The sequence below is a fragment of the Limanda limanda genome, chromosome 15 (genome assembly GCF_963576545.1).
Source record: "Limanda limanda chromosome 15, fLimLim1.1, whole genome shotgun sequence".
Classification (NCBI taxonomy): Eukaryota; Metazoa; Chordata; class Actinopteri; order Pleuronectiformes; family Pleuronectidae; genus Limanda; species Limanda limanda.
This window is the reverse complement of record NC_083650.1, coordinates 6,973,747-6,990,776: the sequence shown is the minus strand read 5'-3', so window position 1 is coordinate 6,990,776 and position 17,030 is coordinate 6,973,747. Positions and strand designations below refer to the sequence as shown.

The 17,030-nt window shown below is 42.7% G+C and overlaps 2 protein-coding genes across 3 annotated transcripts in view; one reads left to right on the top strand and one right to left on the bottom strand.

Moving 5' to 3' along the window:
* Nucleotides 1-2,544: 2,544 nt before the first annotated feature.
* sparcl2 (SPARC-like 2) lies at nucleotides 2,545-8,489 on the bottom strand. The gene is made up of 8 exons (XM_061087759.1): nucleotides 8,427-8,489; nucleotides 7,221-7,293; nucleotides 6,871-6,982; nucleotides 6,570-6,688; nucleotides 6,319-6,473; nucleotides 5,016-5,128; nucleotides 3,879-3,973; nucleotides 2,545-2,740 (listed from the first exon to the last, which is right to left on the bottom strand). The coding sequence occupies exons 1-8, from the start codon at nucleotides 8,487-8,489 to the stop codon at nucleotides 2,685-2,687; spliced, it is 786 nt and encodes a 261-aa protein (XP_060943742.1). The 3' UTR covers nucleotides 2,545-2,684.
* Nucleotides 8,490-11,011: 2,522 nt separating this feature from the next.
* ccser2a (coiled-coil serine-rich protein 2a) overlaps nucleotides 11,012-17,030 on the top strand; it is a 55,432-nt gene continuing 49,413 nt past the window's right edge. For both annotated transcript variants that reach the window (XM_061087233.1, XM_061087234.1), the window contains exon 1: nucleotides 11,012-11,436. The gene's annotated coding sequence lies outside the window, so the exon portion shown is untranslated. The remainder of the gene's footprint in view (nucleotides 11,437-17,030) is intronic.

Genomic DNA, 17,030 nt, shown 5'->3' with positions numbered 1-17,030 from the left:
TGAAAAACTAAGCTGCAAAACTGGCCTTTTCATCTATTATTGATGTGTGCTTACGAGCCATGCATTATGCAAGGGGTCCGTCTTTATGACAACCATGTATTAAATATCATGTTCTGGGTCTTTGTCCTGCGCGCTATAAGAGCCACAGTTTCTTTATCAGAAATAGCCTGTGAGGAGCAAAGAGAAGGCGACAGAGAGAGATTGACAGAGAGAGATGAGATGAAATGGGGGTGGGAGAATGATGGAGGGAGGGAGGGCTGTAGCTGACAACGGGTTAACAGGAATCTTTATTTTTACCAGCATGTCATCACCAGCCGCCCATCTGCTCCTGGAGCTGTCAGCGTCCCTCGGGAGTGTGTGTAAATGTGTGAGCGAGGGAGAAAAGAGGGAAAGACGCGAGCAAGACATCACAGATCAGATCACTGATCAGAACCCCGAGGAAGAGGAGGAGGAGGAGGACAAGGTTAGAGAGGTGGGTGGCACAGAGATACCTCCCTCCTCTAATATCCAAATGGGGTGTGACAGCAGGGGTGAGGACAGGAGGCGTGGAGGTGAACGAGAGTGTGTGTGTGAGAGTGTGTGTGTGACAGCAAGGTAAAGCGGTATTTGGTGGATCAGTCCACAGCGGCCCTCTCTAGATGGGGGGGATGGAAGGAGGTGGAGAGACAGTGGTCCAGAGGTTGTGAGAGGGAATCTATTAACTCATAGGAGGGGGGGGGGATGAAGAAATGAAGAAACACAATCACAGAACAACGGTGAGGAAGAGGAGGATGAGGAGGTGTGTAGGCAATGCTAGACCTCCAAGAGTGGCTTCGACACCCCCCCAAGATTAAGGGAAGAAGGGGGCGATTGAGGGGAGATGTATTTTGGGGGGGTGATATGTTTTTTTTCCCGAAAACAGGAATTGTTAATTTCACGTTAAGTTTTTGAAACGCTTTCACAAAAAACCTGCGCTAGGACTCAAATAGCCCTTCCTCCGCTTGTGCTCAATCTGTGCGCTTGCACTCGAGATATTTTGTTGACGCAGCTTTCGCTCTTCTTCTCGCACTCGAACATCACACTGGAACACCAAAGTTTGAGAACAGTTTGAGAACAAGCAGAGCAAATCTAAGCACAAGCGGCGGTTTATTTGAGTGTGAGCGCAGGGTTTCGAGTGAAAGCGTTACAAGAGCTCAACTTGAAATCAGTGAGTCCCGCCCTGAAACTGAAAGAAAACACTCTTGAATAAAGATAGGAAAAATAAAGCCCATGGGGTGGGAGAGCCAGGACCAACAGTCAGCCTCAGGTCACTCATCATTTCAGTCCAGCACAGTTAATCTGTCAGATTTCGTTCATATCTGTTTTCCATTTCCCCCCCGTCTCCAGCTCAGACTGTGCTGCAGCTCTGGTTCACTCCTCTTGATAAGTTTTTTTAGTTTTTGAGTGAAAATCAGATGGAATGAAAACATCTTGTTTTGATATTTACTGATGATGCGCTTTCTCCTCGCACAACATGTCGAGGAAGTGAGTCCCCGGTCCTCGTTCGTCTTTGCATCTGCACCGAATCTGCATCTCACGTTGAGTCCTGAAAATCTGCCCCCCCCCCCCCCCCCACACTTCTTCCATCTTCTGGTTTCTTCCTCCTCATCCTTCAGTCGTGGTGGATTTGAAGGCTAATTAGTTCAGAGAAACCAGTCACATACCAAAGAATCCACCCCAGGACAAACACACCCACCATCCTATTGATCTATGAACACAAACACGCACAATTTCACACGCATAAAACAGAAATAAACAAATAACAAGAGTAAGAGCATCGTACATTATACACCGTGCATACATACAAAAAGTCAGCCAGCTTATACATGTTTCTCTGACCTTGACGGAGGTCAAGAATCTCACACATTCTGCATCTTGCTCTGAGATGCTATTAACAGAGACCCGGCTGTAGAGGACATGTTTTGCAGCATCGAAACTTGTCTTTCTTTTTCTCTTCTTGCGTTTTCGTCCTCTCCTCAGCTACTCCTGCTTTCTCCGCCGTCCCTTCCCCCCCTCACTCTCTCCGTTCTCAGTCTTTCCCTCATTTCTGATCCATTTTTTATGCATTACTCCATTACTCTCTACTCCCATTTACAGTGCATTACCTCCTCCCATCTCTCACAAACACACTTTGTACTTCTCCCTTCTTCCCTACCTCCTTCCCTCCCTCCTTCAGTCCCTTACCAATCCCTCGCTCTCTCCGCCACTTTCCTCTGCTTCTCCCCTTCACCCCCTTTATTATCTCCTTGTCTCCTCTCCGGTCACGTCATCTCCCACTAAGCGCTTCTTTCCCATCTTATCTTTATCTCCCTCTCGTTTGTCATCCTGCGCTCTGTCTGTCTGCACTGCTGTCACTCTCCTTCCTTTAATTGGTTATTCAAAGCATGCCCTTCAAATTGGGACTTGCCTATTGCTTGCTGATACTTTACAACACAAATGTCAGCTGCTGTAATTAACAATACTGGAGGTCAGGGTGTCCAGACATTTATTTGAGCTCACACATGAATGTGCACACAAGCAGCAGACTGTGAGACGTGATAAATGAGTGTATTACAAATGCGGAGTGACACAGATGAGTGACCCTCGTGTGCGGATATGTCCTTTCTAATCAGGTAAGGGTGATGATGTTAAGGCACGGTAGAGATGCAGGGATTGATTTTCTCAGGTCAGAAGTTGTGCTCTTTCTTCGTAGGACACAGTTTGCGGGAACCCATTCTCACTGCTGTGGGTAAAACAGACACAAATGAGTCAAGTTCAGTTTGCAAGACTTCTAATATACAGTAAGTGAGACACATAAAGAAAAAGCCTCTTAAATGCTTATGTCTTATAGGTTTGGATTGCAAGGAATCTCAATAACATTCAAAGGACGCCATGTAGAGGGAATTAATAGCCTCAAAGACTCGGATGTAATAAATAAATAAATAAATAGTTAATGCTGACATTTTAAATTGAAGTGAATTTAATGAAATATTTGACATTGGAAACTATCAAGCTAAAATGATGGAGTCTGGTTTCTCCACTTTCTTTCTTTGGAAGAGTCAATTACAAACACAAGACATATTTATTATCAATTGCAGGTTGGTCAGAATCAGAAAGCTCAATTTGGATCTAAAAGTTTAATCTGTTTTCTTTTGTTTAGACCAGGATGTATGATCAAAATTTATTATCTTGACTATTGGTTTGCAAAAATTTAAGCGAATCCATCTCTATCTAAACTTCCATGATATTGAGACTGAGCTATGAATTCCACTGTCCTCTGATGTAACCTAGAGGTCATAAAAACCATGAGGTCATAAATACCATGAGGTCATAAAAAGTCAGGATATCTTGGCGTCTACTTCATCTTTTTTGACCATTGTCTTTTTTAATACGCCTCTTAAAAATCCACCTGAACTGCAATAACTGCAATGCCCCTTTAATGCACCTATGTAATCTTCATCATCAGTGTAAGTTGTGTAAGAAGTGGAGCAAAATGATTATAAAAGAACACATTATATAATAAGAATATAAATTGTATCGATCTCTCGCTCTTCTTTTACCACTATGGAATTACTGCAGTTCAATGAAAGTATAATTCTATATGTGAGTGTAGAATAATAAATAATAAATCTGAGAATTCCAAATATTGAACAATGGATCTGGTGTATGCTCATGTACCATCTGCACAGACACAAAACAACAAATCACAAGTACAGATAAATCAAGAATGATCTTTTTGTCTATTGCCCCACAATTAACAAGTTTATCTGTGAATAAATAGTGTTCTTGTATTTTAATTAATAATTTATTAAAAATATATTATCTTCTTATTTATCTGCGAATGCCCACATTTTGTTGGTTGTTCAAAAGTTGTGACTAACCCATAAAATTGAAGAACCAGGCCTCGGAGCGATCCACCAGACAGGCCGTCCACTCCCGCAGGGTCACCTTCCTGTTCTTGTTCTGGTCACATGACCTGTGAACACGGCACAGAACAACATACGGTGACCTCACAACATGACACTGGCAGGCAACAGAGCGACGGCACAAACAGATGCATTCACACGTTCTCTCATGAACCCATGCAGGCGTTGCATGTGCCTGCAACCTTGCGAGCACAAAATGACAGAGACAGGATATATTCACGCGCAGAGACAACTGCATCGGGGTTCTTCTTCCACAGCCATCGTCTTTCACTTTGCCCTGCGACATTATCTCTGAAGGGTACTCCTTCAATTTGTGTTAATCCATGGGCAGCGGGACACACAGTGGGTAATAAACATTATCATTGCTGGGAATGGTTTGACATTGACACCAGCAGCCCCGACTCCCACAAAAGCTGTCATTGCAGACTGACTGAAAAACGGGCGGCTGGGTGGGAGTACGGGGATGGTCGAGAATGGGGGGAGAGATGGAGGGATGAAAGAATGAGAGAAGAGCGGAAACAAGAGAGGGATTGACAGAGAACGAGGCGGAGGATATAGTCTATTTGCGGGAAAGATGAAAGTAAAGTAGGAAGCGCACGAGGGGAAAAGGAAAGTGGTAGAAGTGTGGAGGAGGAGTATGAAGATGGAGGGATGGTGTTGGTCATGAGAGGGGAGGGGAGGAGGACACAGGGAGGGGGGACTGGCGTGGTGGATGGATGGATGGGTGGATGATGGCATGCAGAGAGAACAGCATGGTGGGAGGTGCAACATGGTCACAGATCGGAGGCGAAAGGCATTTGTGTGACATTTTTTAACCCTGAGTGTTTCGGTAATTAGTTACTTTTTACCTTAGGCTACTGACCTACAGGTAAGGATCTTTCCTCATGTCAAATCATAAAGTTTATATGTGCTACCTGATTATACGTGCAACACCAAAAATGAATCAGGAGTCATTCGTTCATGTACAAGAACACAATGATTGTATGTACATCCTGACAATATTTGTGTAAATCATTGTTTAATTTCCTCCTGGGGTCAAACAGGTAACATCTCCTAGCTTGTAGCATTATAGCTGCTGGTGGTTGGACTGACTGAAAGAATGGCGTGGCACAGTGCTCCAGCGGCATCCTCTTGTAACGCAGCTTCCTCAGGTCCCTGCGGCTCAACTTGCCGTCTTTGTTCTTGTCCAGAAGAGCAAATCTTTTCTACAGAGAAAAAGAAAAAATGTCTGTGTTGACGCCAGTTCAACTTATTAATGTTTGCACTTGAATTTCTATTGTTGCAATCAATAAAATTAACATCCAGACGAAATATATTAGTCCCTTTGACTCACACTCTCGAGAATTAGACAACTGGATGGATTTCTACCACAGACTGAACACAAACTTCAACACTGCGTCTCGAGAAATGAAAATACTATGTAGACATCATTAGGAGCCGGAGTTTGCACAGTATCTGTCGGGGGACGGAGTCAAGGCAGCCAAATCTGTTCTGACATTTCAACCCATTTTACAAAATCAAATATTTATTCAAAACCAAACCTATCAGAAACATGAACAAACTTTTTTCAAGGAAGGAAATGGCATGAGGAAACATTTATATGTCGTGTATGTTGACTTTTTAGTGTCACCCATGTCCCATCTGCTAACATGGAGGCGGATCTTTACAGTTTAGTTCTGACTCATGGTTTGAGGAGCATAGCGTTGGTGGAGTTTTCTTTTAGCGCCACCGTGAGGTTAAAATATTCCAATGTGAACAATGCAAATATAACCTCAAAACATCAACATGCGAGTATCACCATTGAGAATATGTTGCAAACATTTTAGTAAACTTTAAATCAATATTTAAAGTTTGGCTTTATTTTGGATGTTGTGAAAAATAATCTGCAGATCCAGATTATTTTTCACAACATCCAAAATAAGGCCAAACTTTAAATATTGATTTACTTCAGGCCGGGAGAGGAAGGTGGCTGGAGGGAAGATAAAAACTTAGACCTCCATTAAATAATTTAGTGATTATTGACCAAATCCTATTTATACATGATGCTGTTGAGAGCTGCTGCGGGTCTCATTATGTGAATGACTCCACCGCAAGAAACACAAGAACCTGCCACTTACAGTAAGTTGTTAACATCGATTTCTCTCCGGACAGGCACAGTTTATACGTAACAAGGTGTCTGGTGTCAAAAACAACTTTATGTTCAGTGCCAAATTACATGAGGAATAAAAAATGATCCCTCTGTATAATTTTTTTTTCCTCTGGAGCGTCACACTTTGTTATGGGTATTGATCTTATTGGCATCATCTGCATAGCTGAGGTCATCACAGACAATAAATGCTGTTTACTGCTGTACAAGCATCCTCTCCACTTGGATGGAGGCTCACACCAGCTCTACCTGTGCCAGGTGCGTCTTCTGGGCGTGGCTGAGGCAGGTCTGAGGGGGGGCAGCAGGTGCGTAGGACTCTCCCATTCGACTCAGGAGCAGAAACCAGTCCAGCAGACGATATTGAAACTGGCCCAACTCGTCCTCAGTGCATTTATCCTTTGGGACTGATGAGGACAGATAACAGAGCTTTAACAGTTTGGACGCCTGCAGTGCAGATGTGGACACTTGTGTGTAACATCTGATGCTGCATGTGCTTTTACCCAGACAGGGGCCTGTGTGAGCCAGGCCAGTGCGCCGTCTCTTCCTGCAGGCGGCTTTGTGCAGCACACACTCGTTCTTGTAGGTTTTTCCCAGAACACTGCACACTGGTGCCCTCTGCCTGGTGTCGGGAGGCAGTGCCCAACATGCAAAAGCATATGAGAATGAATCATGGTGTGTGCACAGCTGGATTTAGTAAACTGCTGTAGTTTATGACTTCCTCACAGAATCTGCATCTTCACACAAAAACAATCAGTGTCACAAATAAACATGTGGTCAGTTTAAATCCAATGAGGTGTTTACCGTGGACAGGACTGAGGACAAACACACTTGGGGACCAGGACTCCCTTTTCCTCGACCACTTGACACCAAGATCCTACTGGACTGTGGCATTTCAGCAACTCACAAAGCTTTTCTGTAACACAAAGAAACCTTATTGTTTAATTTGTTTGTTTCCTAGTCTTACATCTGTGTTTTCTGTCCACTTGTTCAGCTGCAAGAACTGATCAACTGTGCACTGGATGAATCAATTTGGTCCAAATGCCAGGTTGTACACATGTGTGACTCATAATGAAAAGAATTGCATACAGAGAGATTAATAACAGCCACACAGACAGAAAAATGCTCAACTGTCTCGTACATTCAAGTCTTACCTGGCTCCACTCTGCCGATGTATGGTCTCAGGCTCTCCTCAGCTTGTCTCTGTCGGCGCTGGGCTCTGCCTCCCTGATACACACACACACACACACAAATATTTTTATTGCACCGTTGGACAACACCAACCAAATGTGGGCAAAAAATATAACATCCTTGGATAAGCTGTTGTGTAATAATATAACTGCTTTTGGACTTGGGAACTTACAGCCCTGGCTGGTGTCTATCTGTCAAACACTGGACCTCCTCCTGCTGTACTTAGAGTCTTTGAGTGTTGGACTTGAAAATTCTCTAAGGCTCATAAGAAAATTAATGTCATAACTTCCAGTGCTCCAACATGTTGACTTGTTTAGTGAAGGACTGTTTGATATTTCCTTCGAGATTTTGACTCTTTTCTTTTCAGTGCTGTTTTAAAGCAAAAGTTGGGGGCACTTCAGGTTCTCTCTGCGTCACTGTGTCCATATAAATAAAGTAAAGAAAATTACAAAAACTATACTTTCAAAAAGTTCCTTATCATGCTCAAGGAAGATGATAAAATTGTCATATTTTGATTTGTTATTTTTCCATATCCTTCCACTCGCATGCACTCAAATAAAACTATTTTATTGTGAACTTAACTTCTTAAACTCTGGATCATGAACCAAAAAGACGTATCCCTCACGTAACAATAATTTGATGCAGAAGAGACTTACCTCTTCTTTAAATCATTGAAACATGCCGATGTGCAGTAAATGAATTATTCCACAGTGAAAATGGTTTTGGGTTGAAAATCCCATCCATCTACACTCATTCACCCCAAACTCCTATATTCAGAAACTTTGTAGTCTGCGCCAGGACCACATCTGCCCCTGGACCACATCTGCCCCTAAGCCACATCAGATGGGAAACAGGTGCACATTTGACCCAAAATACTGCAGCCACACTTTTCAAATCCCCCTTTAACCCTCCGATCACAAAGCAATCCTCATCACTGCAGCCGAAAACAAAGGAGGAGAGATTGTGTGCACAAAATATCCACATTATACATTTGTTTAATTTTGTAAATCTGTTTTCAAACATCCTCGGGTCATGACACAATCATACGACGTTGCCATATTAACGTTTTCGGTAGTTTGAATGCATTTTCAGCATTATTGTTCAGACATTTACATCCAAAAATAAGAGTAGATATGTCCAATTTAGCCTGAAGCCACAGATTTACTCACCATGGCTGCAAAAGCATGAAGACTGAGGAGCAGAAATAGGGCAGATGTCACACTCAGGGTCATGGTTGACACATCCAATGGGCGACGAGAGGAAATTGACAGATTTTCCTGCAGGAAGAAAACACTGGACTATATCATTCTTATCTTTGAATCAGATCTGTGGTTTCTTTCTCTGTATCAAACACTTTCTTGTCTATTTTCAGCATCATCATTTCTCGATGTCAATAACACTTGAGCTAAAATATGAGAAATAAACAACCCTAGAGATCTCAATCCATATGAGTCAATAGATGCACATTTCTTTCACCTCATTTTCTTTCCTCTTTCTTCCGCCATGTCATTTACCGTCTGAAACTCTATTTCCAGGCGTTTCCCATAATGTAGCAGGAAACAATGCACCTCATTGAGTCTCAGGAAAACAATCATTTTCCATTAGAGAGGAAACAGAGGGTTGAATTACAGGGTGAGAGCATTCAGCTTTCAGTTGAGGAAGTTATCACAGTCAAACAAGTCATTTTCCATCCCCCTGACTGCTCAGGGGAAAAAAATAAAAAAAAACATCTTACCAGGGCCTCTGTCGCTCCTTTCTGCTGTAGTTAATCCCTTGTTCTGCAGATCCCTCTTTTCTCCCTGGCTCCTCTGTGAGTGTGTTATTTTAACAGCCCTCCTCACCAGTCTGTGCGTTTTCTTTTCATTTGATCCATCTAGTTTTGCATTCTTGCCTTATCTAACCCCTCCTCTCTGCCTTTCCCCGACTGTCTGACGCTCTTACCTTCACATCAGCTCCCTGAGAGCACAGGTATCTGAGCTCGGCGCAGGTTCAAGACATTGTGCCCCTGAAAGTTGGTGAGATGGAAGATGAGGCGGAGGCACAGAGCTGTGCCCACTGAGAGGGAGAGACAGAGAGAGAGAGAGTGAAAGAGGGAGAGAGAGGCTGATTTTGTTATAGGTCATTTTAAAGTTGGCATAGGTCCACGGAGCCAGAGAGAACATGTGGTCACTCATATCTGTCTCTGTCTTTCTCACTTTGAAAGTCCTTTTGTATTTCACACACACACACACACACACACACACACACACACACACACACACACACACACACACACACACACACACACACACATACACACACACACACAGACACACACATTAAGAGAATACATGTGCGTTAAAAGGCATTAATAAAGAAAATGCTGCACTCTGGTGGTTGCAGTGGTGAGTAACAGTTTGCATCGGTGCTACAAACACACTGAAACCACTGAATGCAAGTCATCCGTGTAATCTGCCGGTTGTATGTTTGTTAATAATCTGTTTGGTAACGTGCAGGAGTCTGGACCAGCAGCTGCCTCAGGGCTCTCAACCCTCAGGGCTACATCACATGGCCTTTAGAAATTTGATTGAATTCAAATATACAAGAGAGAGCATCGTGTCCACCTGAAACGAAAGCAGCCTTTAGGCAACTCCTGCTTTACAACGTGCCTCGACTAAAGAATGTAGCATGAAAACAAACAGGGGCTCAGTAGAATGAGACGTGGCTTTAAAATTTTTATAAACAGAGTTTGGTCCAAGGAAGATTTTTCAAAACCTGCAAGCTCCTATTAATTACGTAGATTGAACGTGTATTCTGAAAAGAAGCGAAAACATCAAGTATCAGACATCATCAACAACTAGTAATAAAAAAAACCCAAACCCCAAAAAACGAGGTATGAACCAAACCTTATCTAAAAAATGGAGGTCTTAAAGGTTCAGTGTGTGTGATATAGTGTCATCTAGTGGTGAAGTTGCATATTGCAGCTGAATACCCCTCATCTCACCCTCCATTTCCAAACATGAATAATCTGTGGTAGTTATCATAAAAACTCAAAAGGTGTTTAGTTTGTCCAGTCTGGGCTAGTGTAAAAAACATGGCAGCCTCCGTCGAGAGGAGCCGTTCCTGATGTAAATATAAAGTATTTAAATATAAAGGGACGATTCCAGGGTAAAGACAACAACAATTCGTAAAACTTTGATGAAACACATCGGTGAAAACATCACTAGGATTATTTATAATTCACTTTCTACCTATAGATCCATTTCAACTAAATCTTACACACTGTACCTTTAACTGAACGGTGGATTTGGAAGTTTCCCCTAAGTGGGGTCTCTAAAGCCCTAGTTTGATCAAACTAAGAAAATTGTTACACCCCTAATATGTGTGTATGTAGCCAATATAGGCTACTTATTTTATATATTTTTTAAATCGTATAAGCTTATATTTCTAATCTTGCATGGAGCTATTGGAACAAACAAAATTTCCCCCAGGGATCAATAAAGTATTTCTGATTCTGATTCTGATTATATATTTGTATATATTCAGGCCTTTATAGACGAGATAAGTTACGTATAAACAAAATATAATAAAATGAAACCAATCACTCAGACAAACCAATAAATCAAGAAGCAGAGTTTGAACTTTATGATGAGACCGACTCGCCCTTTGAGACCCAGCTGACGTGTGTGTGCTCCGCCCCCTGGAGGCGAGAGGAGTGTGTGTGTGTGTCTGATGAGGAGCTGCAGAGGGGGAAACAGTGCGTGTCCACGGCGTTTGTGTGTGTCCTCGGTGTGTGTTATCTTGTGTGTGTTCTCCGTGTGTTCACCTGCCGCACGTCGTTGTTCCACGGGAGGATCCACGTGAACTCACCGGGAGTTGACGGGTCGAACTCCTCGCGTGTTTCCGGACAGACTCGGGACCGTCTCCGGGGACATGGGGGGTGAGACCGGGTGAGACGCTCGGTGAGGACTACACGCAAGCTCCGGTAGTTAGCGACATGTCTGTCTAACGTCAAACTGGGAAAAAAGCACGTCCCGGAAAAGACGTAAACAAAAGTCTCTCACGTTCATTCCCTGGTCGCTGGTTTCCCGTTAGCTGGGCTGTGGTGTGGCTCCGTGGACTGGTCAGTGAAGTGAAGGACAACATGTCGTTAAACTCCTGGAGACATCACAGAGACTCTGTCCTGACAGCCTGAGACAGGTGAGATCACACGTTGTTATCACTGTCACATCCTGTGTGTACTGGTGAAATGATGGGTTAGCACATGTTAACATCTCCCAAACACAGGCTATATGTGGCAGAAACCATACATATGGATAATTAGGACTTGTATATCAATAGCAATATACCGAAAGTTCAATATATATATATGTGTGTTGCTTTTGCATTGTGTTAAAGTAAGGAGATACAATAACACACAGTTCTACCTCATATTTTTGTCTATAATTACAACAAAACTCACATTTTCTACAATTCCTCTCTTCCAATAGTCATTGCTGCTCCCTTCATCTCTATCAGACATTGTATTATGTATAAATACTTTAAACACAGCTTTACAAACCTATCAATGTTGTAAATATTGTAATTTTTGTTAATGTGTTCAGTTACACATCTATTGCAAATATCCTGGATCTATTGCACCCCTCACTCTTGTTCAGGGTTAAAGGAGAGAGGATGTTGCACCTTGTTAAGATCTACGAGACAAATTCTGATTTGTGAATATGGCCTGTACAAATATAATTTGATTGATTGATTGAAATAAACTTGAGTTTTAAAACTCCAACCTTCACTCAGAAATCACAAAAAAATGAACCCTTAAACTGGAAAGAAATACTAATGGGACATTTATCATGATCATATATATCATGTATATATAATTTGGGGCCCTATCACGTCCTCCAACCTTACATATATGTGTTTGTTTGAGCTTTAGATGATTGTTGTGAGTGGTTTTCCTCTCTGCTGCTCATTCAGGCGGAAGGAGCCACAACATCAACCCCCTACAGTCATGATAATAAAACCCTCCCTTAAACAGCCAGTGTACCATGAATGATGACGGCCAGGCCTTTATGTAACAACGCATATGCAAGGTTCCTAATTATATAACAGGAATGATGCAAGCTGATCTCATCATGTAGATGGATTGGAATGATCCAGTTTAGCGTTGCAGTTTGTGTCTCTGGATGGTTTTTGAATTGAATGGACCTTGTTTGAGATGCACCACTGACGTGTGTGATCCTCACTGGATTAAAGTGAAGCTCAAGATGAGTCAAGGCGTCTTCACTGGTGTCATAAAGTTGTCTGCAGCAGACGGGGAGTTCAAATTTAACCTGGGTTTTTATATACCATGCAGTGCTGCCTCGCATATTCATATTCTTATAGCACAACTGAAGCTGCTGTCAGTCAATGCGTTGTTGAGTGTGTGTGCGTGTGTGTGTGAGAGAGAGAGAGAGTGAGTGTGTGTACCGTTTTAGGCTGTGATCCATTACAGCCCAGACAGTGCAAAGCGCCACTGCATCAACACGCCAGCACACATTAGGATAAGGCTATGACCGATTGCCCTTAGTGTAAGTGAGACGGGCACTCTAATGATGTCCCAGTGTTTGGGTGGGGTCGCGTTTACACACACACACACACACACACACACACACACACACACACACACACACACACACACACACACACACACACACACACACTCACATGCAAATCTCTGTGTGTGTTCCTCCGGCACCTGTTCGGCAGGGGTCCTGGAGCGCCACCTTGGCTGAGGGTGTGTTTACAATCTGACCCCAACAACAGCTGAGTGTCCCCACTGTGCACTTGCCTGCTAAAGACCCCCCAAACTGCAGTCGTATGCAGTGGGAAGTTTTTCTTTTCTTTAACAGACTGTCTGTGACCCTCACCCTCAGCCTCGGTTGTAATCTAGCAATGCGTGAAGAAGAAGGGCTGCCTCAAGGCCATCTGATAAGTCTCCTTGTGTTTGCAGCACAAGCACAAAGAAGTGTTGAGTCATTGGTGAGGCTCTGCCAGAAAGAGGGAGTCACTGTCGAGCAATGCAGGGGATGTGAGGCTCTTCAGATTTTGCTTTCACACAGGCACTGAAGCCCGGACATCTATTGGCTAGTGTGCAAACGTCCGAGTCTGTTGCTCAGGTCATTTCCCGCAACTTTTCCTGGATTTAAAAGAGGTGTCATACATGTAGAAGATGCTGAGAAGTGTGCCGCCTTGCAAGCTTTAGTCAATCAGGACTGACTTCGGTGTTGATGTCCTGTAAACTAAGACATGTGATTACCGCAGCAGTATTTATATGACCTATCCTGCCGTCTGCATGCTCTCACCCGGGCGCCAGAAGAGGAGCTCATGCCAGTTCATATCTTAAAACGGAAATACTGCAGTCATCCTTTCCCTCTGCAGGCAGTGTTGTCATTCTGTCAGGTCATCGTGACGAAAGGGTTAAATCCCTTTTGTTCTTTTCCTGTATTATTTCTGACCCTAAAGACTTTTTCGTGAGGTTTCTATTACCCGAGTGCGCAGAGATGAGATCATTCAGGATAATGCACTGTGGTTGTCCTTTTTTCCTGCATGGCTCCTCGTGTGTTGTGGTCTTGTGCTCGGAGCCTGGGGACTTGATTTGACTTTGACTTTGCTGTGATCCTCTGCGCTCTCCTCTCTCTGTATGAGGTATATCATTAGAGCTATACTTAGCCACACTTATCAGGTCTGTCGTTTCCATGGGTGAGACCACAGATGTTAAAAAAGCCTTTTAATAGCTCAGTGTGCAGCAGAGCGTGGGTATGTGATCTCAGACGGGGTCAGGTATTGACAGATATTGGGGCAACAATGTCCTTCACATATCTGGAAAATGCCCTTGGGATAAAAAAGAACATCGATGATATGTGGCCTGTAGGGATGATTGCACCGTTTTTGACAAGTTGATTGATTATGGTGCATTTTAGTGAGGAAAAATACATCAGAAAACTAGAATGGGATTGAACAGAGCGCATTCCATCCTTCTACCAATCTGTTCTGCACTTTTTGCGTAATCCTGCTGAAAAATTAACAAACCAAGAAACCAAAGGACAGAGGAGAAAACACAACTTCAGTGGGGGAGGGAAAGATGAAGACTGAAGAAGTTTAAAAGCATCATGAAAATATGTTGACCTTTGCATATTTCACAACTAAAGGCCGGCGCATGCTTCTGCGTCGTCAGGGGCCCGCAGGCACGCAGCTGTAATGCAGGACTCGTTGTCATTCATGGTTCTCCAACCGCTGCGCGTGTTGCCATGCAATTCCCCGCCAGAACACTAGGCGCAGTAATGTTTTTTGTCGAAGTCGGCTCTTCTTCGTGTGTTGCACGAAGAAGAGCGATTTATTTACATCGCCAGGGCTCTTGCGTCTCCGTTCCCGTGAAAACGCAGAAGCATGCGCCGGCCTTAACAGGATAAGAAAAAAAGGGGACAGTTGATGGGGGAAAGAATGCTAATTTCTGCTCCGACGCGTGGAGGGCGATGTGCCACAGAAAGTACTCTGACTTTAAACATTAAAATTTGTGTTTTAAAATATTTATCAGCAGTGACACACATGCGATCCCCCTGTTTGTGGTGCAATTGTGACTCCTCTATTATATCAGCTTGTACTTTCAGAAAGCTATAAATGATGAGTTAGTTCTTTGCCTAGGAGAGGTTTCGTCATCGTAACCATTTTATATGGTGTTTACACAGGTGCCATTATGAAGGCAATGCAGGGTGCTAGCGGCAGATGTGCTGCATCATTGGCTCGATGATGGTGTTTACTGTCAGGAGAGAAGGAGTTGCTGTCTCACCACAAACCCTGTGCCTTTCCATTCTGGGAAAAGCACAGATGGCTCAGCTCCAGCCAAAGCAGCGAGAAAGGTCTACCAGTGATTTATCTTTAAATAGCTTTGATAGACGGGAAGTTTGTGTTTATATAATGTACAACCTACAAAGTACATCATGGTGTATGACATTCATCTGCTTAGTTGAAGAATAACAATAGTCCTATTTAAAAGTTTCTATTTTCTACACCCACATACTGAAGGTGCTGTCTCCTTCCGCGATCAGCCCTCTCTCCTGAGCTGTGTGTACACAGACTGTGTTTGAGTGACATCTTCCATCTCGCAGTGCCCAAACACCTGAGAGTGTGAAAGTTCTTCAAGTACAAATAAGTCGAGAAAAGATTTGCATTCATTTGCAAAAGCAGATTTCCTATCATTTCTGTTATTTTTCCATTGGCGGTATATATGATGTTTGAAAAACGCGGTATGATTCCACAGAGATCATACCTTGTATTTTTTTAAGTTACCAAACATTCCTTTACTGCTGAGAGTGTAGTACTGTACCTGGAATGTAGTACATTACAAATACTGTATACAAAAAAACATTTATTTACATAATATTTAGCTTGCCCCATCTTTAACTAGAATAACAATTTGTTATTTGTTATTAGGGTTGATTGCCCAGGAAGTTATGTCCATTTGTTTGTTGGTTTGTTTGATTGTTTACAAGATTACACACAAACTACAGGACAGACTAAAACGGAGCATGGAGAATAGATATGGTATGGGTCAGGCGAAGAACCCATTGCATTCTGGTGTGGATCCAGATCAGGGAGCAGATCCAGAAATGTTTTTTACCTTTCTTTCACATTGCAATATAAGGTGTTTCCCAGGGAATAGTTGAATCATGAAGCATGAATCTTGATGGAAAAAATCCGGCATACAGAAGATTGCTCTCTGTGAATGTGTGAAGTTTGGTTCAGCTTGTTAGACTTGAACCTTTGGGCCTTGGTGGAGCTATGAGCTCCAGTTCCTTTCTAGCTTTAAGTAAAGTAATGAGAGCTCAACAGACTGCACCTGCAGCAGTGGCAGTGCTGGGTTATCGTCACAGAGGATTGTGGGGGGGTTTGCATCATGGTCTCAGTGTCATTGCTCCCGTGCTCAGTATTTGCCTCATCAGGTGTCTCTGCTTGCCAGCATGCCAGCTGTCATCGTGGCTCATATCTATTTATGTGGCAGATATATACAGTGCACAGGATATGCCTCCGTTTTATCTCTGTGTGTCTTGAGCTGCCGGTAATGTTACTGTGTCGACCTTGCACCCGCACCAGGTCGCAGGGTCACTCTCCTTAAAACCTTTAAGTCTCATTCAATAATCCTTCAAGGCTTTGAGTCATGTGATATTACAGCCTTTATTCAGACACATGTGCTGGAGACTCATGGTGGACCACAAGTTTCACGGAAATAGTAATAAATCCTTTATACAGTTATAATACATATTAAGAAAATGGTATTAGTATTAAAATGTACTTGTTTCTATAGAAGTCAATTAAATTGCAAAGTTATTCATTATTAAAGTTTTTTATGGGCATTGAAAAGTATGAAAAAGATAATTCACAATTAGTTCAAATTTACCTAAATAAGTCAGAAACTCTGTAATTTCAAAAAAATTAATAAAGTAATAGAGAAAATACAAGTTTCTTTGTTGATTTAAATTTCAATTGTCATTACTTTGTACTTCCTCTACTTCCTCTACTCTACTTCAAGTCAGAGTCACATTTAAAAACAAATGACTGTCCTCATTGTCAGTCTATGAGGTCACCTGCACAGACATGAGGGTGATATTCAAATCCTGTGTTTGCATGGCAGACTGGACGGCAGCATCGTCTTAACATCCCCACATAATGGCTTTCATTGTGTTGTGATGGCTCTCTGTGCTCAAAGCAATTTTGGACAGTAAGTGAATCTCCAGCAACCGTCACTGCTCAGTTAGTCT